This window comes from Schistocerca nitens, chromosome 2, assembly GCF_023898315.1.
Source record: "Schistocerca nitens isolate TAMUIC-IGC-003100 chromosome 2, iqSchNite1.1, whole genome shotgun sequence".
Classification (NCBI taxonomy): Eukaryota; Metazoa; Arthropoda; class Insecta; order Orthoptera; family Acrididae; genus Schistocerca; species Schistocerca nitens.
In genome coordinates, this window is record NC_064615.1 from 271,401,933 (window position 1) to 271,427,673 (window position 25,741).

The following is a 25,741-nucleotide window of genomic DNA, read 5'->3' on the forward strand; positions in this document are numbered from 1 at the left end:
GACTCTCTGCAGTTAGCAGTGTTGGGATTGAAGCACTCATGGTACCAGCAGAGAGGCATTGGCAGGGTGTCAGGAACTGTGGCCCTCATTGCGCTCACAGCTAGCATTGCTTGCTTGGCATTGGTTGGAGACAAGACGAGTAATGGTAGTCTGCTGCATTGCCATATTGATGCTGAGGGAGGCGATTGTGTTGTACACTCCTCACTGCTGGGTGCTGTGTTGCAGGCTGGTGGGGAGGAAGGAGCCAATGTTGTCGTTAGCTGTGCATTGATTGGTGAAGGTGAGCTTAAGGTAGGGCAGCTGTCAGTGTGGCAGCCAATGGGTGGCACCTGGTGCAGTAATAGGCATCCCTGGCATACAGAAACAACTGAAAGAGTTAAAAACAAGTAAGTCACCTGGTCCAGTTGGAATCACATTCAGTTTTACAAATAGTACTCTTGACCCCTTACTTAGCAGCTGAAAAACAGTGCTGGTGACTCCTGGATATAAGAAGGGTAAAAGAAAGAGCGGACAAAATTACAGACCAATATCCCTAACATCAGATTGTTGCGGAATCCCAGAATATATTCTTGGTTCGAATATATTAAATTTCCTTGAGACCAAAAAGCTTATGTCCACAAATCAGTGCAGTTTTAGAAAGCATCGTTTGTGCAGAACCCAGCTCGCCCTTTTCTCACTTAATATATTGTGAATTGTGGATGAAGGGGGAACAGGCAAAGTCGATATTTCTAGATTTCTGAAAATCATTTCACACGGTGCACCACTGGAGACTGTTAATGAAGGTACGAGCATATGGCATAGGTTTCTGGATACGTGAATGGCTCGAAGACTTCTTAAGTAATAGAACCCAGTATGTTGTATTCAATGGTGAGTGTTCATTGGAGGTAAAGATATTGTCAGGAGTGATCCAGGGAAGTTTATGTTCATACGAGGGCTGGCTGAAAAGTTCTTAGCCTCGCCCAGAGATTCCAGCACTACTCACATCACTTTTTCCCCCTTACCTTGGTGGACTTGTTAATACCCATCATGTAAAATTGCAAGCCATTCCAGGCAGCAGTTGACTGTAGGCAGTCATGTGAAACAGTTTTGGTGCATATGGCTTTAAAAAACAAATTCTAGTATCATGCAGTGATGAAATTCTTCATATAAGAAGTGCTGAACAAAATTCGTTTGTGGCTTGTAATGTATGTGGCAGCCCTTCACTTTCAATTTACACCATGAAGAAATGGGCGGCTGAGTTTAAACATAGCTGTGGAAGTGTCCAGGATGACCCATGCAAAGGACACCGGAAATCATCAACAAAGTGCTTGATATGAGTCTGGAAGATGGGCATTTAAAGGTGCATTAAATTGCTAATGCTTTAGGGATATCAAAGGAATGTGTTGGTCACATCTTGCATCATGAATTGAACATGAGGAAACTTTGCACAAAATGGGTGCTATGTGTGCTCACTGTGGATGACAAATGAAATTTGTGTGACATTTTCCAAACAGTGCTTCATGCTTTTTAAGAAGTGATTTTTTGCATTGATAATGTGACAGTGGATGAAAAAGGGATTCACCACTACACACCTGAATCCAAACAGCAGTCTACACAGTGGATAGAAGCTGGTTCTCCAACTCCAAAGAAAGCAAGGAAAGTGCCATTGGTAAGAAAAATCATGGCATCAATGTATTCGGATGCGAAAGGAATTTTGTTGATTGACTATCTTCAAAAATGTAAAACCTTAACTGGAGTATGCTACTCTTAACTTCTAACAAAACTTCCATCTATTCGCAAAACTGAAGAAATTCCTCGCTGGTCAGCAATTTTCATTCAGTCAATAGCTCATTGCTGCTGTAGATGGGTACTCTGCAACACTTCTGGAGGAACACTACAGAGAGGGGTAATGGCATTGGAGCACCACTGGATGAAATGTTTTGATATCAGAGGAGATTATGTTGAAAAATAAAAGTTCTTTGAAATAATAAATTTTTGTTTTCACTACCATGCTGAGAAGTTTACAGACCACCCTCGTAAATGATCTTTTGGACAGTGTGGTCAGCAATCTGTGGCTGTTTGCTGGTGATGCTGTAGTGTACAGGAAGGTGTCATTGTTGAGTCCCAGTAGGAGGATACAAGATGACTTGGAAAAAATTTCTAGGTCGTGTGATGAATGGCAGCTAGCTCTTAATGTAGAAAAATGTAAGTTAATGCTGGTGAGTAGAAAACACGAACCTGTAATGTTCAAATTCAGCATTAGTTGGGTGCAGCTTGATACAGTCACTTTGATTACATATCTAGCGTAACATTGCGAAGTGATGTGAAATGGAACAGGCATGTGGCAATTGTGGTGGGGAAGATGAATAATTGCCTTTTGCTTATTGAGAGAATTTTGGGAAAGTGTGGTTTATCTGTAAAGAGGGCCGCATGGAGGACGCTAGTTTGACTTGCCCTTGAGTACTGCTCATTGAGTACTGCGAGTGTTTGGGATCCATGTCAGGTCAGTTTAAAAGAAGAAACTGAAGCATTTCAGTGGCAGACTGCTAGACTTGTTACCAGTAGGTTCGAACAATATGCAGGTATTATGGAGATGCTTCAGGTACTCAAATGGGTTTCCCTCGAGGGAATGCGACGACAGTCTTTTCGAGGAAGAGTAGTGAGAAAATTTAGAGAATCAGCATTTGAAGCTGTCTGCAGAACAATTCTCCTGCTGCCCACATACATTTTGTATAAGTATCACAAAAACAAGGTACGAGAAATTAGGGCTCATATGGATGCATATAAATAGTCATTTTTCCCTCGCTCTGTTTGCGAGTGGAATAGGAAAGGAAATAACTAGTAGTGCTACAGGATATTCTCTGCCACACAAACTATGGTGGCTTGTGGAGTATGTAAGTAGATGTAGATTTTGAATGCATTTGGCATTCAGTGGCGGCAGTTGCAACCAGGGAGGTCAGCTTCTTGTGAAACCTGTCAGCAAGGCTGGTGGTATGGTGAGGCAGTGATTCATGTGCAATGCTACAGCTGTCTGTGTTGGGGCTGGAACGCAAGACAGCCACACATATAAAAGAAGCAGTCGGAAACCCTGTGTGCTTCCATCAGGCTTTGGAGGTGGCACAGGAATTGTGAGGGTTGCTGGTCACTGCACTGCTCTAGTGAAATAAGGACACAGATCCACTGCTGCTTCATCTCGTCAAGGCTGGGCAAAATAGCAGAGGTGACAGATGTGAGGCTGATGTGTGGAGTCCATCGCTGGGTGCTGGGCCACCAGCCATCGTGTCACTGCGATTTGTGTCTGCAGGCACCTTATTGTACAACTTGTCTAGCAATTGAACTTTCATCATAGTTTAGTATAAAATACCCCCATGAAACATGGCACCTTGCTGTGGTGGGGCAGCTCGCATGCCTCAGTGATTCAGATAGCTGTACTGTAGGTGTAATCACAACAAAGAGGTATCTGTAGAGAGAGAGTGGACTAATCCATGGTTCCTGAAGAGGGCCAATAGCCTCTTCAATAGTTGCAGGGGCCACAGTCTGAATTACTGTAACATTAACCAACATGTCCTTGCTGTTCTGGTAATGCTGATGCCTGAAAGTCAGGGGAAACTATAACAATTATTTTTCCCCCATGAGGTCATGTAGTATGGCTTAATGACGATGGCATTCTCACGAATAAAATATTCTGAGGTATAACAGTCCCCTATTCAGATCTCCAGGGAAGGACTACCCAGGAAAACAAAGCTGTGTCCTTTGTTTCAGTGTGTGGAATGATAGACTTTTAATTTGATAAGTAGGTTTGAGAAAAAGGACAAGTTGAAGTCAAATGTAGTGCAAATTAGTGAAGTGCAGTGGCAGGAGGAACAGGACTTCTGGCCAGGTCAGAACACAGTTGTCGACACAAAAGCAAATAACAGTAATGTAGCAATATAATGCATAATAAAATAGGTATGTAGGTAAGCTATATAAACAGCATAGTGAATGCATATCCAGGATAGGTATGGAGCCAATATCCACCATAGTAGTACAAACTTAAATACCAACTAGCTCCACGGATGATAAAGAGATTGTAATAATGTATGATGAAATAAAGGAATAAGTTGAAAGAACCAGAGGTTGTTGAGAGTTTCACAGGGAGCATTAGACAGTGATTGGCTGAAACAGGGGAAAGGAATACAATAGAAGATGAATGGGTAGCTTTTGAGAGGTGAAGTAGGGAAGGGAGCAGACGATCACATTAGTAAAAAGACAAGACCTTGTAGACAATCCTGGAAAACAAATAATATACTGAATTTAATTGTCAAAAGGAGAGAATGTGAAAATGCAGAAAATGAAGCAGGTGAAAGGGAACACAAATGTAAAAAAAATGCGATGAACAGAAAGTGCGAATGGCTAAGCAAGAACAGCTGAAGGACAAAAGCAAGGCTGTAGAAGCATGCATGACTATAGGAAATATAGATCCCACCATTATGAAAATTAGAGAGGCCTGTGGAGGAAAGAGAAGCAGCTGTATGAAAGCAAGAGCTTAAGTGAGACGCCATTACTAAACAAAGAAGAGACAGCTGGAATGTGGAAGAAATATATAGAAGGTCTATATAAAGGAAACAAACTTGAATACAAAGTTATGCGAGGGTAAGTCAATTATTATCCACAGTTTAGTTATATTTCTGTTAATTTTGGTAGCACTGTCATTTTATGTTGACAACACACGCTTTGTTTATTTGTTGTTATATCTTTGCAATTTTCAAACTGCTAGGTTAGTTTCATTATTGGTGCCATGCTGTTAATCATGGCTGCTCCGCTGTTTATTTGCACCAAAGAAGAGCAACATTCAGTGATCTGTTTTCTTGTGGTCGGAAGGCGTATCAGGGGCCGAAATTCGTCAAAGACTTTTGGTACAGTATGGGAGCAGTGTTTTGCCACAATGGAGTGTCTATGAATGGTTTGAAAAATTCCAAAATGGACGCACAAGTGTTATGCACAATGAAGGAGCCAGACAACCGCTTACCGCCACAAATGAGGAAACCATTGAGTGTTCAGGTGAAATGATTCTCTTAGACAGATGATTAACTATTGATGAAGTGGCACATCGTCTGCAAATTATTCACATTTCTGCCTATGAAATCATCCACAACAGACTTAGGTTTCATAAAGTTTGTGCAAGATGGGTCCCAAAACAACTCACACTGTTGCACAAACAAACGCGCCTGGACATGTGCAAAAAACATTTGGATTGCTATGGTAACAAAGGGGACAACTTCTTTGACAGGATCATTACTGGTGACAAAAGATGGATCCATCATTGTGAGCTGGAGAGTAAATGGCAGAGTATGGAATAGAAACATCCAGATTCGCACTGCAAGAAAAAGTTCAAGACCCAGCTGTCTGCAGGAAAACTGATGCTTACAGTTTTTTGGGATGCACAAGGTCCATTACTGGAACAGTATGGGGAAAGGGGTACAACAATAAACAATGTATGTGACAGTGAGATGCTTACAGCCAGGCTAAAGCTTGCAATTTGAAGCAGATGCTGAGGATTGCTGTCAAAAGGTATTGTGTTGTTGCACAACAATGCCTTTCCGCATACTGCTGCCCACACTGCTGAAATGCTCCAGAAGCTCAAATTTGAAGTACTGGATCATCCTCCCTATAGTTCCGATCTTGCCCCTTCTGACTATTTCTTGTTTGGTCCACTCAAACAGGCATTAAGGGGCGATTTTCCTCAGACGGAGCAGTGAAAGAAGCGGTGCATTCCTGGCTCGCAGCTCGACCGAGAACCTTCTTGTATGAGGGCATCAGCAAGCTTGTACAATGTGCGTTGAAATGCAAGGAGACTATGTTGAAAAGTGATGTTCTTGTAAGTTTCCTATTTGATTACAATAAAATTTTATAACTACTTCGCAGATAATAATTGAATTACCCTTGTAGAAAGAGAAGAGGAAATAGGTGAAAATAAGATGGGAGATATGATACTGTGAGAAAAATCTGACAGGACACTGAAAGACCTAAGCCAAAACAAGGGCCCTGGAGTAGACAGCATTCCCTTAGAATTAGTGACATCCTTCGGAGAGCCAGCCATAACAAAATTGTTCTACCCAGTGTACAAGATTTTTGAGACCTGCAACATACCCTCAGACATTGGGAAGAATGTAGGAATTCCAATTCCAAAGGAGGCAGTTGCTGACAGATGTGAATACTCCTGAGTTATTAGTTTAATATGTCATGGCTGCAAAATATTGACACGAATTATTTTCAAGTGAATGGAAAAACTGGTAGATGCTGACCCCGAGGAGAATCAGTTTTGGTTCCAAAGAAATGTAGGAACATATGACGGAAACAGTAATCTTGTGATTTATTCTAGAAGATAGGCTGAAAAAGGCAAACCTACATTTATAGCATTTGTAGCTTTAGATAAAGACAATGTTGGCTGGACTAAACTGTTTGAAATTTTAAAGGTAGCGAAGGTAAAATACAAAGAGCAAAAGGTTATTTGCAACTTGTACAGAAACCAGACTGTAATTATAAGAGTCAAAGGATATGAAAGGGAAATTGTAATTGAGAAGGGAGTGACACAGGGTTGTAGCCTATTGCCAGTGGTACGATGGCTGTGCCGAAATTTTTTAGCAGCTGTTAATTCGGAAGTCTGACATGACAGTAGGATTATTTCCATTTGAAAAAGTGTGTTTTGATCTTGGAGCATGCACTTAGCAGTTCTCTCACCACTAGATTTCAAACTATGCTGCAAATGGTGTATGAAGACCTAGGCAGTGCTGAATCAGACACAATGCAAGATGGATCTCTCATGCTGCAATATGAAGAAGAATGCCACTCTTCTCTGGTACGCGTTTCTGGTGAGTCTGCTCCCTTCTAGGGCCATTACCATTGGAAACTGGCTTATTGAATTTTCAAGGAGGTAGGAGTCTCTTGAAAATGAACACTCTCCTGTTGTTCAGCAATGGTAATGCTCTGAGGAAAAGTTGATGCTGTGAGGAAAATGATCAGAGATGATCCTCATCTCATTTTGTGACATTTGATGGACTCTATTGGATGGATTGGGGCACAGACCATTGTTCAAATCATTTAGGCCTAAACAAGAGATGTACTCGTCAGGTGCTGCATTCCCTGACAGAAGCACAAAAACAGTCAAGAATGGACTGGTGTGAATTTATGCTTGAATAATTCAGCAAACTCTGGTCCAGAAACACTTACAATTTTGTTATGTGACCATTATGACAGTGAAACAAAGAGGCAACATTCAGTATGCTGCTTTCCAGGTGTGGAACTACCCACAAAAACTGGGAGAAGTAGGAGCCCGGAAAGAGCATGGCGACCTCTTTCTTCGCCACAATTGTGCGTCTCATCTGTGTAACCATGCACACGGATCACATAGTTGATGTTAAGCTGTATGTGACTGAATGTCTACTGAAAGTCATCATCACAAAAAGGTCACAGCACCCAAAGTGGAAGAGTGGGCACCTTTTTCTGCAATGTGATAGTGCCTCAGCACACATGGCTGCCAGAACAACTGACTTCATGGAGAAGGGAAAGGTAAAAGTTTTCCCTCACCTACTCAGTTCACCTGACCTGGCTCTGTATGACTCTTAGTCTTTCCAAGGACAAAGGAAAACATTCATGGGCAATGTTTTTCATCCAGTGAAGAGGCTATAGGAGCATACTACAGTGCTCCAAGTGACTTTCCTAAATCCACTTGGACTGAGACATTTTTGAAGAGGTTTCAAAAGATGGAAAAAATGTATAAGCACTCATGGAGACTTTAGTATCTGCCTAAGGCATGACAACGTTATTACTCAACATGGTCGGTGCAGGTACATCACAGACCGATGGTAACATGGTAATAACTAGGGAACAGAACCCCATGAGTGGAACAAACTCAAAATTTGAAATGAATATGGGAAGCAGAGCATCCTAACCCATGTGGATATAAGCACAGCAGTGTGCTCAGCATGCTAAGCACATAACAACTCTCAGCACGAATCACCAAGCTAGGTCCGCAGCAGTTTAACTGTGCAGGAGCATTGCCTGCTCCTCTTATTGCCACGTGCAAGTACACACTTGCATCAGCAGGTTTGCCCATGATGCGATTTGTGCGCCCTCTGTGGTAGGTTTCTGAACTACTCTGCTGTTCTAATCACACCAGCTCATCTGCCTCCATTGTGACATCTACTGGTAGGGAAACTAAAGAGAGTATTTTGAAAAGTTTTAATGGTTGATTACAAATTTAAAAAAATCCTGAATTTTTTTTCTAAAATCTTTTGGCATAGGCCTCATATTCAATGAGTAAATTGAGCAAGCTGTGAAGAAAATCAAGGATATATTTGAAAAGGGACTTAAAGTTCATTGAAAAGAAATAAAAACTTTAAGCCTTGTTGATGACATTATAATTTTGTCATAGATGACAAACGACTTGGAAGAGCAATTGAACAGAATGGATAGTTTCTTGAAAACAGATTATAAGATCAGCTGATGCTGGGTAATGGAATGTAGTCAAATTAAATTAGATGATACTGAGGAAATTAAACTAGGAATGAGACATTAAAGGTACTAGATGAGTACTATGTGGACAGTAAAACTAATGACGATGGTCAATGTAGAGGGGATATAAAATGGAGACTGGCAGTAGTAAGAAAAGCATTTCTGGACAAGAGCAATTTGTTGACATCGAATATAGATTCAAGTGCTATGACATTTTTTCTGAAAGTATTTGCATGGAGTGTAGCCACGTATGGAAGTGAAACATGGACAATAAACAGTTTAGACAAGAAGAGAATGAAAGCTTTCGAAATGTGATGTTGCAGAAGAATGCTGAAGATTAGATGGGTAGAGTGAATAACTAATAAGGAGGTACTGAATTGAACTAGGAAAAAACAAGTTTATGGCACAGCTTGACTAAAAGAAAGTACCTTTTGATTTAACACACCCTGAGCCATCAAGAAATGAGGGAAGTGGATTGGGGGTGTGAAAATTGTAGAGGGAGACCAAGAGACGAATACAGTTAGCGGATTCAGAAGGATGTAGGTTGTGGTAGTTATTTGGAGATGAAGAGGCTTGCACAAGATAGAGTTGTGTACTATATCAAACCAGCCTTTGAGCACAACAACAACAACAGCAATAACAACAACTGGGTATATCATATCTTTTGGGACAAAATTATATGGACTCTCAATCATATATCATAGTGGTTCGTGACATTTTGCTACAATATGCCTGTTGTCTTGTCTGCACTACAATGAGGCAGTCAGTTTGGACCCTACCAACCAGTTCCTTTTCAGTTTCCACTGAGGTATGGGAAAAAAATGCATAAGAGTGAGAAGGAGTGAGATCCAGAGACCAAATTGGCTATGGGAAAGGACCCTGCTTCTCATCCAAACAACGAGGGTACCTGTTATTTGCATTATTTATTATTAAAGGAGTGCATTGTCACCTTGAAACTACAGTCACTCCAATAACTGTGGCCACCAATAAGGATTTATTAGAAAATCTTTGTAAAATTGTAGCCCACAACTTAGCTGAGAATCTTTGCTAGTGATCTGAGGTGAGCATGGTGTATGGATTTTCATCACTCCAAAAGTGGCTATTGCAGCAGTTAAAAACACAATCACAGATAAAAAAAAGACATCATTCATGAACAGTACAACTGTAAAAAGTTTAGCTCTGCAATTATGTGCTGCATAACCCTTTGTCAGTATTTAGTTCTGGCTTAAAAATAAATTGGCCTCACTGTTTACACACATTGTTTATGATAAACGTACAGCTGCTGGTCTACCAGTACTCTGCTCGGGACACTTCAAAGTGGGCATTTCAATGGCAGAGTATCATTGCCCATTTAATGAATCTTCTTCCAAATGATCCAACATTATCTCTCTTAATTCTTGACCAGCAACCTGTGACGTGAATAACCCAGAATACCTCCCATTTGTCACTCATTCAAAAGCTGTTACCACCTGAAATATCCATTCTGAACTACTTGGTCCTTATCACGGAATACACAGTTTATGATTTTCTACTGGCTGAATAACTTTGACAATAAAGGTCTGGGGCACCACATTTGTGTAGCTCTTCCTGTGACCTCCATACGCACAATAAATTTCTTTGGCCCCTGTTTCTGAAATCCTATGCAGTTCTTTCATCAGTACTAATGATGCTTCACACAAAGCAAAACTGTTCAGCCTTTTATTTGGTAAAATAATTTAAAAAATAATAAAAAATTTAATGTTTAAAGTTGGCAATTCTCATAATAAATTTAAAGGAATATGGAAATTAGTTAAGTAAGAAACTAGATCAATTACAGAACATGTTTGTTTAATTACATAATTGTCCTGGGGGTAAGTGATGAAATGCATCTCACAAATGTCTTAGAAGTGTCTTACACAACTAGTATAATCAACTCCATCCATAAAGCAACTTATAGATTCAAAAACCTGTGCCACTATGGTAATGGCAAGTCCTTGGTACAAGTATACTGTCAAGGATTACTTGGAATGATATAAATATTTAGTTGGATGTAAAAATTATCAGCTGTGTTATTAAATGGTTTAACAATGTATCTTTATGTTACAATATTCATGAATTCTGATTGTGATAATTATAAATTTGTGTACCTATTGTATATACTTATGTTGACAATATCCATACAGTCCTGACTGTCTATGGATGAATAAATAAAATAAATAAATTAATGGAAGGAATAAAAGGCAACAATTCATCATATAGTTGAAACATGACTGGCCAACAGGCACAAACAGAAGACCTGTAAACGTTGCTAAGCTTTCAGACAACATCTTCCTTCAGAATTTAGTAGTAATGTATACATGTCAGCACCCATTCACTTGCGTGGTTAAATTATCCCATCCAACTAAACTAGAGGCATTGCATCTCCACTGGAGCAACACACCATATGGATGGAATGGGTGAGGGAAGAAAAGAAGGAGAATAAGGCAGAGTTGTAGGGAAGGCTGGCTGTTGGCTGGGAGGGGAAGTGCATGACCTAGGAATAAGGTTAATCACATGCAGGCAGAAAGAGTTGTTTGTGGTATACAATGATGCAGAGGAGTGGACTGGTATGGGGAGAGAGAAAGAGGAAGAGGAAGACTGCAGAAAGGAGGGTGAGTGTCAGATGGGGCTAGCAGAAAGAGTGCGGGAGCGAAGGATGTGTTTGTTAGTTTCATATTCCATGGATCATTTTTCATGATGAATCATAATGATGTGGAATGAGTCATTTTACATTCCATTGCAAATCAGTTTGTGAATATGGTTACATGCTCAAAATTTATAAGCTATTTTTAAGTACACAGATGTGAGTTAGTAATTCTTACCCAACACATTTTACACATTACAACAATATAAATTCTTCTACAGAATGTGGGGGTTTGACAAGGAGAAACTTTTTCATTTTGTTTTCAAATTTTACTTTGCTGCCTGTCAGACATTTTATATCCTTGGGTAGGTGATCAAAAATTTTTATTGCAGCATTGTGCACCCTTTTTGTGTGCTAAACCTTCATGTTAAGTAATGAATGTCCTTTTTCCTTCTGGTATTGTAATTATGTACATCATTGTTCCTTTTGAACTGTGGTGGATTATTTACAACAAAACAACAAATATACTGTGGAGCAGCAGTCAGAATGCCCAACTTCTTAAACAGAAGTCTACAAGGTGATCGTGGATGTTGTAAGGATAATTCCTATATATGTAATTCAGAGAATGTGGTGTACATGGGAAGGGGGGGGGGGGCACACATGACCCAGATTGTGAAGCAGCGATTGAAATCGAACATATTGTGCGCAGGAACATGTTCTGTCAATGGGTCAGTGCCCTCTTAGTCGCAATCTGGCAATGCCCATTTATCTGGTTAGACAGCTGATTAGTAGTCACGCCCACATAAAGGACCATCCAAAGTCACAGAAAAGCTGGTAGACGATGTAATTGATTAATGGATGGCCTGATTTCCAGGCACAACAATGAGTACTCAAAGCTCATGTGAAGGATATAGTTGAGTTTTTTCAGTCAGGGGTGATACTGGGTAATAACAGGATCTCCTTTGCAGGCAGTTCACTGGGATAGTCAGAGGATTGGGGGCATTTGTGGCTATTAAATGGGATATCTATTTGTGGTCTTAGTGGTGGGAGGGTGTCTATCGATGAAGGCCTTAGTAAGACCTTAAGCATACTGGGAAAGGGATAGCTCAGTACAGCAGATGTGACATCCACAGGTGGCCATACTGTATGGGAGGGAATTTTTAATGTGGAAGGGATGGCAGCTGTGAGAAGGGAGGCACTGTTAGTGGTCAGAGGGCTTGAACCAGACATTTTGGTTGATTAGGAAGATTTTCTGTAGATGGCCCGTAAGTCAGTTGACATATGAGGGTGCCAAGTGGGTGCCCATAACCATGTCCCAGATATGTTTCTGTATCTTTCCCTCCAAGGAAGAGCAGTTATGGTTAAGTAACGTATTTGCCATGTGTATAAGGAATGTGTGTGTTTGTGTGTGTGTGTGTGGGGGGGGGGGGGGGTAGACTAGGAATTGGAAGGACATTGGAAAAGATTGTGTTTTACAGTGAGAAGGCTCTAGACATGGAGGATGTTGGCATCAGTAGTGATGAGTAGGTATCCAGGTTTTAGTGATGTGGGAATGGCTGAGAGATGATGAAGAAAGTGCATTATGTCTCTGAAATGGGTAACTGGGCTGTGGGCAGTGGGTTGGAAATGTAACCAGCACACTAACTAGTCACAATGGGATGTCCAGAATGGTCAAGTTTAAGGATTTTGGGAATCCTAATAAATCTGTGTCTTCAGTATTGGAAGAAATAAGTCTTAATGTACATGTAAAATCAAGATGTCATCCACTTTTATTAATTTTATGTTAAATATAGTTTTTAGTGGCTATTGAATCTCTGTGACTATCACACATTCCAGCACTCATTCACAGGTTGTTCCCTTTTTGCATTGGGAGCAGGATGTTTGCACTCACAATTTTCTACTTATTTTAAAAAAGCCATTCACTGTAACAGACAGTTTATTTGGTTAATATTGAGGCAGACTTACATGTAATACTCATTCAATTACAGGATGGCTCCTTCCTATGCCAACCTTGTGATGGGTCACTTGGAGGGGGCTTTTCTGTGATCCATAAGCCTTTAGACCCTGGTTTGGTTTAGACACAGTGATTGCATCTTTGTCACATGGACTCATGGTGAGGCTGACCTGTTAAAATTCTTGGAATCTCTAAATGTATTCTCCTACTTAAATTTCACATGGTCCTATTCCGAATCCCATGCCACTTTCCTTGACACTGACCTCATCCTCACTGAAGACCAGCTACACACTTCTGTTCATGTTAAACCTACTAACAAGCAACAGTACTTACACTATGTGCCAGAAGTATCTGGGTACCCCCAAAAACGTAAATTTTTCACATTGGGTGTATTTTGCTACCACCTACTGCAGGTAATCCATATCAGTGACCTCAGTAGGCATCAGACATCGTGAGAGAGCAGAATGGGGCACTCTGTGGAACTCACGGACTTCGAACTTGGTCAGGTGATTGGGTGTCACTCGTGTCATACGTCTGTACATCAGGTGATTGGGTGTCACTCGTGTCATACGTCTGTACATGAGATTTCCATATTCCTAAACATCCCTGTGTCCACTGTTTCTGATGTGATAGTGAAGTGGAAACGTGAAGGGACTTGTACAGCACAAAAGTGTACAGGCCGACGTCATTTGTTGACTGACAGAGACTGCCGACAGTTGAAGAGGGTTGTAATGTGTGATAGGCAGACATCTGTCCACACCATCACACAGGAATTCCAAACTGCATCAGGATCCACTCCAAGTACTATGACAGTTAGGCAGGAAGTGAGAAAATTGGATTTCATGGTCAAGCAGCTGCTCATAAGCCACACATCATGCCAGTAAATGCTAAACGACACATCACTTGGTGTAAGGAGCGTAAACATTGGATGATTGAACAGTGGAAAAACCTTGTGTGGAGTGGCGAATTACAGTACACAATGTGACGATCTGATGGCAGGATGTGGGTATGGCGAACGCCCGGCGAACGTTATCGCCAACGTGTTTAGTGCCAACAGTAAAATTTGGAGGTGGTGGTGTTATGGTGTGGTCGTGTTTTTCATGGAGGGGTCTTGCACTCCTTGTTGTTTTGCATGGCACTATCACAGCACATGCCTACATTGATGTTTTAAGCACCTTCTTGCTTCCCACTGTTGAAGAGCAATTTGGGGATAGCGTTTGCATCTTTCAACACAGTCGAGCATCTGTTTGGCCTGTTGCGGAGTGGTTACACAACAATAACATCTCTGTAATGGACTGGCCTGCACAGAGTCCTGACCCAAATCCTATAGAACACCTTTTGGATGTTTTGGAGCATCGACTTTGTGCCAGGCCTCACTGACCGACATTGATACCTCTTCTCGGTGCAGCACTCTGTGAAGAATGGGCTGCCATTCCCCAAGAAACCTTCCAGCTCCTTACTGAATTTATGCCAGTGAGAGTGGAAGCTGTCATCAAGGCTAAGGGTGGGCCAACACCATATTGAATTCCAGGATTACCGACGGAGAGCGCCACAAACTTGTAAGTCATTTTCAGCCAGGTGTCCGGATACTTTTGATCACATAGTGTACATTTTCACAGTTGCCATCATTTCCATTTCAAACATTCTCTCCCATACAGTCTTGGCATTCTAGGCAGATGTATTTGTTCAGATACAGACTGTTTATGACAATATAACACCATTCTCACCTCCGTCTTCACTGCACATAATTACCCTGCCAGCCTAGTTCAAAGGAGATTTTCCGGCAATCACATCCAACGTACTGGGCAACTCTCCCCATTTCCTGTATCTCAACAGTCCTTTTCCTTCACCCCTCTTCTTTCCTCTTCAACTCTTCTGCTAGAAGAAGGAACCACTGGTCCTGAAAGCGTCTGAATTTCAATCCTTTTATGTGCGTTCTCCTGCTGCCACTTGGCAAGTAGATTTTTTATCCACCCAGTTACATTTTCAAAAATTTATCATTTTCAGTGGTATCTTACAATTTTGGGATTTATGTCTTAAAACTGTTGGATTCCCTTAAAAAAAATAGGTTTGCTTGTTGCAGTGTCATCGTTTCTTTCTTATATGATTGCAATAGAGACCAGTAACAATATTTCAATCCATTTGTTTCTGTTTACAGGAATTACCTGGTGCTTTCTTTAAGAAAGAAGATGAGAAAGAACAGTGTGTGGCTCAAAAAATCGATAGAAATTACATGATTCCTCCAGACATACGTCTGACAAGTTTCCCAAAATTTGATCAGCCATATTATTTTCCGTATGTGAGTTCAGTATTTTAATTACACTTGCCATTCATTTTTTCAGATTTAATTTATTTTGTACTATTACATTATTAAAAAAGTCATTCTACTCACAGGAAATGCAGTGTCCCAGACCCATGAATTTTGATCATGGCACATGTGTCAATTGGAATGAACAATTTTTTGGAAAACCGGTGAGTATGTTGGAGAATACTTCAATTGCAGTTTTTTATTAATTACAGCACCAGCCTCTGGATCCTGTGTTCCTTAATTATTCTCACAAATGTATCTTACATCAGCATCCTGATTCTTATTAATTGTCGCTCTATATAACATCAATTTAAAAAAAAATTAATTATTGCACTGTCTTCGTTGATCAGTGATATCATGCAAGTATATGTTTAAATCATTAAATGATACTTTATTTGTAGTTTATAACCAGAATGACTGTCCAAGGAAACCAAATGGTTTTTGATTTGAGACACACCACACCTACTGTAATGGCAGTGATTGTTTTAATAAAATCTTTTATTGTATCAGTCAAAATTAGAAATCTTTATTGTTAATTAATAACTGTATGAAAAGAATTCACATAAGCCAAATGTGAATTTACAAGCAGACAGAATGGCTAGTCAATACTTAGCATCAGATTGTGAAATTCAAAGTACCGTACTTCAGATATACTCAGTAAAAATAGAAAAATCTATACCTGGCTGTTGTGAGGGCAACAGGAAGCAATGAAGTTAAACAGAGGTTAAAAAGCAAGTGAATGCTGGAATAGTAGATTTAGTGATAACAAAGATACATCTTGCAGTGAATCAGAACAATCCCCGGCTATTTTCCAGCACCAAACTTATGAAATTACTGGAAGTACAGGTCTACCCTCTCCCTCACAACAGGTAACTCTCTACCAACCTAGGATCTGAATGACTTACTCCTCATCAGGTTATGTCATTTGTTGTTACCCGGGAAACAACGAATAGAAAGTTAACTACAGAGCAGTGAGTATTTGTTTTGTAACGATGGTGGAAACACATCCATAATTACAATGATGTTTGTGATTTTTTTGTGGAATTTTTCACAATCATTCAAACTCCATTTTGACAAGGTATTAGCAAAATGAATTTAAGGTTTGAAGAGATGTGGTTGGCAGCAGAGTCTCCTCGTTCAGGTAGGTCAAAATCTGTTCCTACATAAGAGAATCTTAATGTTATTGCTCAATTATTTTTTTTGTACAAACACTGAATAAATCTAAAAAAAACAGCATCCAAGGATTACAGAATAGCAAGAGCAAAGACACAGAAACAGCCAAAATTGATACCAAATAGGCCTACTTTACCTCAAGGCCTAAATGATGATGATCTGGGCAGGTGTATCAAATTCTGCAAATTGTACACAATCCAATAAGAAGCTGATTACAAGTTGTACAAAAGTGTTCCGTGGAGCAACAAAATGTCTTTCAAAGTAAACAGCAGAGTGGACAGGCACTACTATGTCCACTAGGATTCTGTGAATCCCCATGTAGCGTTGGAGGTAGAGTTAGATTCTCCTGGCATGATTGTATGGGCAGAGTGCATCAGCAGTGGGCTAACTGGACCTTGTTTAATGGTACTGCCAGGTCTGTAAATTAAACAATTTAAAATCCAGGATGAAATAATAAGAATATTATGAGAAGGATAGGTTCTACTCACCGTACAGTATAGTAGAGATGTCAAGTCACAGACAGGCACAACAAAAAGACTGTTAAACAAGTGAAGTTTCGCGGCCAAAAGGAGGCCTTCTTCTGAAACAGACAAAAACAAACAAACAAACACACACACACACACACACACACACACACACACACACACACACAGAGAGAGAGAGAGAGAGAGAGAGAGAGAGAGAGTCACGATCACTGTCTCCGGCTGCCAAGGCAATCTATCCTTTTCACAGTAGTTCTGTAAATTATCTAAATATTCTTCAAGAAGTATTGGTGGAACTGGAAAATAGTCCACTTTTTTGGACATCTGCAACCAGTTAAGAAAAAGTTGATTTGGCAACAAGATGGAAGAAGATCATGGGAACTGGGTAAAAATAACAAGCAACGGGTGAAAGGGGAACAGCTCTTCAGTTTCACCCACATTTGAACTTCCAGTATCAGATAAATCTGAGTTATTACCTAAACTGGGAGGGAAGTGCCTCATACAGCTGTAGGTCACAGTAGGGTGCAGTAGTGCACCATACTTCTAGCAAAGAAACTCGTATAGGCTACATGGTACAGGACAAATTAGGAAGAGGGTATCAGGTCACAAGTGTTGTGAAGCCAAGTGCTAACCTTGGCCAGGTGACAGAGGAAATAGGGAATCAGTGCAAAGATTTTGGCAAAGAGGATTGTGTTATTGTGTAGATAGAGCAGTGAACAGCCTGGCTAAGGACAGAGGGGACATGAATGAAATAGGAGTAGCGAGTACAGACACACACAAGTTCTGTGGAGGTCCTGCAGTGCCATGAGCAGCCCTGGGTTAGCACTGATGTGAGCTGTGTGAACACTGAGTTGAACACACTGCTGTTGACTGAAATTACATCTCGTATGGCTGCAGTGCCTGTTGCAACAGTTTGGAGATGTGGAAATACTATACGCTGCAACAGCTGAATAGGAGAGGAAAAGAGGTTGGCTGAGCTGCTTGCAGATAATTTACAGGGGGCCATCATCACACGAAGCAAAATCCATGTTGTTACTGGTGTGAGAGAAGGACCTTTTTTTTTAGGTTAGCTTATTTCATTAAAATATTAGAGATTCTTGTCTGTTTGGAAAATTTAAGAGAGCTCTGAAAAGATAGACATCCGTTGCCTATCTGAGCACCACATAACCACAGGATAAGATAAGTTACATATGAAAGATTACACTCTAGCAGCTTACTCATACAGGACAAATATGTCTAAAGAAGGAGTTATTACATATATTAAGACAGAACACGCATTCAAAAACACTGAGACAAATAGATTTTACTGTGATTAGCCCAAAGAAGTTGTGCTTGTGTATTAATGTTTACAAACAGTTCACTTTTAGAATGAGATTTTCACTCTGCAGCGGAGTGTGCGCTGATATGAAACTTCCTGGCAGATTAAAACTGTGTGCCTGACTGAGACTCGAACTTGGGACCTTTGCCTTTCGCGGGCAAGTGCTCTACCATCTGAGCTACTGAAGCACGACTCACGCCCGGTACTCACAGCTTTACTTCTGCCGGTATCTCGTCTCCTACCTTCCAAACTTTACAGAAGAGCTTCTGTAAAGTTTGGAAGGTAGGAGACGAGATACCGGCAGAAGTAAAGCTGTGAGTACCGGGCGTGAGTCGTGCTTCGGTAGCTCAGATGGTAGAGCACTTGCCCGCGAAAGGCAAAGGTCCCGAGTTCGAGTCTCGGTAGGGCACACAGTTTTAATCTGCCAGGAAGTTTCAGTTCACTTTTAATTGTAACTATATACAGATCCCCACTGGGAAATTTTGAAATGTTTATGAGGAATCTTGATTCCTTGCTACATTATACTGTCAGACAGCAAAATCAAGTTAACAGTCTGTGGTGGCTTCATTGTAGATTTTCTATAGCGTTTTGATTGGAAGAATGATCTGGTAACCTTGTTTGGATCCTACAATTTGATCTCAGTGATTAACTTTTCAACACAGCTGGATTAAGACAGTAGGTCCCTAATTCCTAATGGTTTCTTTGGCGGAGCTCAAAGTAAGAAAACAACAGCTTACTCAGTAACATATGTTCTCTCTGACAATGATGCACAGTTAGTTAGGATAAATAATGTAGTGCCTTACAGTATGGGTACTCCTCAGTGGGAATCAGTTAGAATAATTAATGACTCAAGGACAAATGCTTTTAAGAATAGCTTAGGCAAAATAGCCTGGGATGAAATTTATATTGAACCAAATGCTAACCAAATACTTAATCTATTCCATGATAAATTCATATCATTATTTGAAAATAGCTTTCCATATAAGATGATTAGAAGGAAATTTAAACAGCCATGTTAAAAAACCATGGATCACTAGGGGGATTAAAGTATCTCATGAAAGACAAATAGAAATGTATCTGTTGGCAAGAACAAGTAGAGATCCCACAGTAGTTGCACACTGCAAAAATACTCAAAATTACTAAAAAAGATTATTAAAAAATCAAGGAGCATGCACAAATGTCAGTAATCAGTAATTCCAGCAACAGACTTAAGGCTGCATGGAATGTCGTGAAATGAGAGACAGGACAATCAGCTGCAGAACCGGATACAATCACTATTGAACTGAATGGAATGGCTATAAATTATGAGTCACAGGTAACAAATATATTTACTAATAGTAATTCAACCAATATAGTCCAAGGACATGATTCCGACTGGGGAGATATCATGTATGGCATTCCCAAGGCTCAGTCTTAAGTCCACTGTTGTTCCTCTTATATGTAAACAATCTTCTGTCTAATATACAACAAACAGAATTAGTTCTTTTTGCAGCTGACACCTGCACTGTAATCATTCCAGGCATACAGACAGAAACAGAAGAAATGGTAAAAAGAATTCTTAAAAGTGTCATTGGCTGGTCTTCTGCAAATGGTCTCATCCATAATTTTAAAAAGGCACAACCTATTCAGTTCTGCATTTCTAGGGGTACTACACCATTGATAAGTGTAACACATGGTAAGAAAATAACAAAGAGGGTGGAAACATCAAAATTTTTAGGTGTCCATACTGATGATAATTTAAACCAGAAAAAGCACATTTTAGAATTCATAAAACAACTTAGTTAAGCTGCATTTGCACTTTGAATCATTGCAAACTTTGGGGAAAGACAAATCAGTAAGTTGACATAGTTTGCATATTTTCATTCAATAATGCCATATGGAATAATGTTCTGTGATAACTCATCTTTTAGAAGGAAAGTCTCCATAGCTCAAAAACCTGCTATAAGTATAATATGTGGTGCTCACCCACAATTATCTTGTAGACATCTGTTTTAGGGAGTTGGGCATTCTGACTGCTGCTTCACAGTGTACTTATTCCCTCACAAAGTGTGTTGTAAATAATCCACTACAGTTCAAAAGGAACACCGATGTACATAATTACAATACCAGAACGAAAAATTACAATTATTACTCCACATTTAGCAGAAAAATGGGTGTACAATGCTGCAACGAAAGTTTGAAAACAAACTGAAAAATTTTCTCCTTGAAAACTCCTGTTGTGTAGAAGGTGGTAGGTAGGAAATACTATCTCATATTTGTATATTGAAAAAATAAAAAATATCTTATAAATGTTCAGTATGTAGCCATTTTTACAAATTAAGTAGGGATGTGATTTTAAAATGACATGTTCCACATAATTACAATTCATCTTCCAAAATTATCCAAGGAACCTGAAAGAAACAAACTAATTAACTATGTGTGTCTGTGTATTGACAGAAAATTTTATTTTCAGCTGTCTAGTATTATTTCACCAACTGCACTTTTGATAGCTGACATATGGCCCACCCTGTGTTCTGATGCTGGTGTTCTGAACAAGCACCCTATAACAATATTTTCTGTGGTATTCTGACATAAAAGGGCCTTAACTCGTGTGTGTTTGTGTGTGTGTGTGTGTGTGTGTGTGTGTGTGTGTGTGTGTGTGTGTGTGTGTGTGTGTGTGAGAGAGAGAGAGAGAGAGAGAGAGAGAGCACAGAAAGGGGGGAGGGACTGGGATTAAACAGCAATTGATTTTTTTTATCAACACCATAATCAAACGATGCTTGCAATGCCATGTCATCCTCTGCCAAATGGCATTTTGTGGATGTGGTATGAAAGGCATGGGGAGAGCGTACTTCTTTCCCAGCCACTGTCGACTTCCAGATCTCAGAGCTGCTTTTTTTCATTCAAGTAGCTTCTCTGTTACACACTTATATAAGATCACATGAACCAGATGGTTGGATTGTTATACAGTACTTCATACAGGCTGTTTGCTCACTACTGTAGTGAGGTGGTTTCAAAATTAATAAATGGGTTCCACGTGACACATGGGGCAGGCATATCTTCCTATACACAACTACACCAAGTGACTTTCACTGACATACAGTAGTGAACAGTAGCACCCCTTATGCATAAAGGCTGCCATATCATCACTTTCACTGGATTTGCTACTGTTTTCTGCTCCTAGCCTCTTTCCAAATGAGTCATTTAAGCGAAAACTGACATGGTTAATGGAAATTAAGGTAACAATGCACCATATAGTTTATGTAATGCATGCTTGATAGGCACATAAGGAGGACTGAGAATATTGCTAAGCTTTTGGACGATGACCTCGTTTGTGACTAGCAGGGAGAGGCAGCAAGTGCAGGTGATATGACTGTGGCATTTGTGTGCTCAATCTTAATATACACATTGGAAGGTGCTTGTGGTGCACAATGACATGGTGGAGTGGGCTGTGAGGGGGAGACAGAACAGAGGACGAGAGAGAGATTGTGGAGAGGGGAACAGGGGGTAACAGACTCGGGCTCATATATCAGCTCTGTCATAACTTTTGGATAGTCTTTTATGTGGGTATGACCACTAATCAGCTGTTCACCTGAAGGAATGGACACTGCCAAAGTGTAGCCCACAGCAAGTTGACTACTCAGTGGCAGAACACACAGGACAACACACTTAACTTCTATGGCTTCTTCACAACCCATGCCATGTGGATCTGTGCCCTGAATGCTGTATTCTCTGAACTATGAAGATCGCAACTGAGCTTTGATGCCCCAATCCTCACAATCTCAACTCCAATGGCTCCCACAACCAGTGCCTGCCTGTCCACATGCCTGCCACTTCACTCACATTCTTCTCTCCAGTTTATCTCCCAGTACATTCCCCCACACCACTGGGCACCACACGCAACTCCCTGTACATCCATGAGACTGAACACACCGCTGCCACAATCCCACCCTGTTAGCGACCCCTCCATCCAATTCTCCCTTGCTTCTTCCCATCTGTATAAGTAATTGCAATGCTTTCATCATTTGTTTTGTCTGTGTAATCTTATAATGCACTGTTTATTCACATAAGTGAGACCACCCATCAAAAGCCTGAATAACTGCTTTTGGCAGTGCAGACCCCTGCGAGATGTGTTGGAAGAGTGTTCTGGAACGTGTTGACCCCATTGGCCTGGCCAGCTTCGCTAGGTTTCTCAGTTAAGGATCCATGGCGTCTCAGCCCAGTTGAGGTTGTGCCACAGATTCTTGATTCAGTTTAAATCCAGGGAATTTGGCGGCCAGTAGAGTATGGTAAATTCATCTTAGGTGCTCTTCAAACCACGCCCATGCACTGTGAGGTGTGACACATTGCATTGCCCTGGTGGTAGATGCCATTGTGCAGCAAACTACACTTGGGGGGCAGACTTGGCCCGCCAAGGATAGATGCACACTTGTTCCATTATTCCTTTCAGAATAATAGGATTACCTACCACAAAAACTTGCCCCAGACAATAATGCTCCCTCCTTAGTATGGACCCTTCCAACAGTTGGTGACTAATGACCTCAGAAGTTGAGTCCCATAGTGCTCAGAGCCATTTGAACAGTTGGTGCAGTGCGTTCACTTTTACAAGTTTCATGCTGTACACAGCAACAACAACAGCCATCTGTCGGATTCAGCATAAAATGTAATTCATCTGGAAAGGCTACCTGTTGCCACTCAGTGGATGTCCAGTTGTGGCATTGGCGTGCAAATTCCAACCTTGGTCACTGATGAACAGCAGTGAGCTGGGTTGAATGAACTAGGTGCCTGCTGTGGAGGCTCATATGAAGCAACTTTTGCTGATTGGTCATTGAGGAAACACTGTTGGCAGCCCCTTGGTTCATCTAGGTAGTCACCTGCTCAAAGCTGCAAATCTGTTTGCCCATACAAATCTCTGCAATCATCAATCTCCACTGTCATGTAAGGTCCATCATGTGCCACAGTTGCCTTGATGCCAGTTTTGGATAGCACCACCTTGCCATGCGCATTATACTTTAACCACAGCAGCACATGAACAGTTTACAAACAGCCATTTCAGAAATGCTTCCATCCTTGGCTTGAAAGTCAATGACCATGCGCTTTTGGATTTTACACAAATTGCTCAATTTCGACTTTATGATAACGGCTGCACTGTTTTGCCCGTTCCCGTAACAAGTTTAATATACCCTCCACTGTTAGTACGGTGGTCATATTAATGTGACTGGATCATGTATGGCTAACCTCACATATCTGAGGGAAATGTTTGCCGTATTTAATAACTCTGTACAACATTCTATTTAAAGGATTTTGCTTGAAACTCCATTGTTCAGGAAGATAAAATGACTTCAGGTTACACACTGCAGTCTGGTGCCCCATTAATTATTATTATTATTATTTTTTTTTTTCCAGATAGGATGTAAGGTTGCTGAAGCAATTCAGAGTAATGAAAATATGTTGCTGATAAAACCTGACAACAGTGTGCGCAACTCGGTGCAGCACTCCACATGATAGCATAAGCACCAACTGAAGCAAAATAAAAACCATATAAAGTAATGTAATTTAAAATTGACACTGTTACAGTTGCAGCCAATATGTCAAGATATTCCAAGTACAGTGCCAGGAAATGAGGGACTGAACTGCCACAGACCTCGAGAACCTGCTCCAGCAGATTTCTGCCCTCCCCCAGTGGAAACAGAATCTCACCAACATGCCCACAGTACCCCAAAGCGACGAAACCCTCGGAAGACACCAGAGACCCCAGAGAGACGAGCCGCGCGGCTCGCAGCAGCGGCAGAACGTGAGAGGAGGAGACGGGCCAACGAAACTGAAGAGCAACGGCGCATCAGGCGTGAGGCTAATGCCAGGCGGTCTCGGCTGCGGAGGGCCAATGAACCTGAACACCTGCGGAGGGCGAGGCTTGAAGCCAATGCCAGGCGAGCCCGCCTGCGCAGAGCGGCTGCTGCTGCTGCAGCAGCGGCAGCGGCGGCGGCAGCAGCTACGGCTGCAGCAACAGCTGTTCCATCTGCTCCTGCTCCTCCTCCACCACCACCACCACCACCACCAGTACTCTCTGTTGCTGTGCCCGATGTGGCAGCTAACAACAGTACCTTAGCTGGCAGTAATATTCCTGAGACTACTGCCACTACAGCAGTTACAGAAGTAGCTGCTCCGAGAACAAACATTTCACATCCCATTGTGCCTGTTCCACCTACGACTGTATCTCATCTTGACAGTTTTGCAAGTCTTTTGTGTGCAACTCAGATCGGTTCTTAACTTTTTGAATGAAAGAGTAAGCATATGACTGTGTTAGCGTATGGTATGATTTTGACTGTGTGTCTTAATTTTACTGTGAATTTTATGTTTATCTGTTGTCTGAAGTGTTTGTGCTTCTTAGACTCACTGCGAAATTGTTACGTATTGTTCCTTCTGTGGCACTGCAGCCTGAAGAGAGATGAACTCAGTCTTGCCACCTGGTGTGTGTGTGTGTGTGTGTGTGTGTGTGTGTGTGTGTGTGTTTTCATGTTCTTGTGCATCTGAACAGTACAAGCTGTGCTCTGTATTATGGCAGTTTAAACTGACTATATGAAAGCATAGTGCGGCAGACAAAAGAAAGTCATTTCAGATATGAAAACAGTAATTAAAGAATGACGACAAGAGTGAACTGTTATATGATGATGTGCTGGAGGAAATATTTTTGATTGAAGGACAGCTTTACATTTCCATGTTATGTGGTCTTTAAGTTTATGGAAATGTGACATTTTGAATGTATAACCCCTGATTTATTTCTTTGAAGTAATTTTGAAGTAAACTTATTTATTTTAAGCTGTAACTGTATGCTACTGGAACATACTTCAGAAACTCTGTATTTGTTTATGCAACACTAGTCACATGTCCAGTGTTAGTCATTTGATCCCGAGTGCATTGTGCCTTAAGATTATACCTAGCCAAATAGATCTATAAATATCTTTCTCTTTGCTTTTTTAAATCTCTTTCACATTATGTTAAGTTCTTAATTTATTTTATATCTAGGACAGAAATTTTATACTTTTTATCCTGATGGTCAAAGTCCTGAAAATAACAATGTGAATAAATTTTTTTAACTACCATTTAACAAAGCCAGTTACTCTTCATTAATGAAAACTGGTGCATACAAGATAGCCCTAGAAAAAGGAAATGTTTTCACTTAGAAAAGGGGAAAAAAGTATCAAGAAGACAATCTGTGTATGTGTTATGTAAATAGAGCAAGGTTGTCTACTGTTTATTTACTGTGACAATATTATGAAAAGTATAGCTGCTACTCACCATATAGCAGAGATGCTAAAACGCAGACAGGCACAACAAAAGGTGTGTGAGAAATCAAGGCCTTCATTGGAAATGCGCGCGCCCACCCACCCACCCACACACACACACACACACACACACACACACACACGACGACAGTCTCTGGCTGTTGAGG

General features: G+C 40.7%; 1 protein-coding gene across 2 annotated transcripts in view; it reads left to right on the forward strand.

Annotated features, from left to right (window-relative positions):
- Positions 1 to 25,359, forward strand: part of LOC126236014 (translation initiation factor IF-2) — a 71,381-nt gene extending 46,022 nt beyond the window's left edge. The window contains exons 3-6 of one of the 2 annotated variants that reach the window (XM_049945027.1): positions 13,063 to 13,187; positions 15,187 to 15,327; positions 15,423 to 15,500; positions 23,866 to 25,359. In XM_049945027.1, the coding sequence (XP_049800984.1) occupies positions 13,185 to 13,187; positions 15,187 to 15,327; positions 15,423 to 15,500; positions 23,866 to 24,558 (915 nt within the window). In that variant the 5' untranslated portion in view covers positions 13,063 to 13,184 and the 3' untranslated portion in view covers positions 24,559 to 25,359. The remainder of the gene's footprint in view (positions 1 to 13,062; positions 13,188 to 15,186; positions 15,328 to 15,422; positions 15,501 to 23,865) is intronic. The other variant, XM_049945026.1, reaches the window with a different exon arrangement.
- Positions 25,360 to 25,741: the final 382 nt, after the last annotated feature.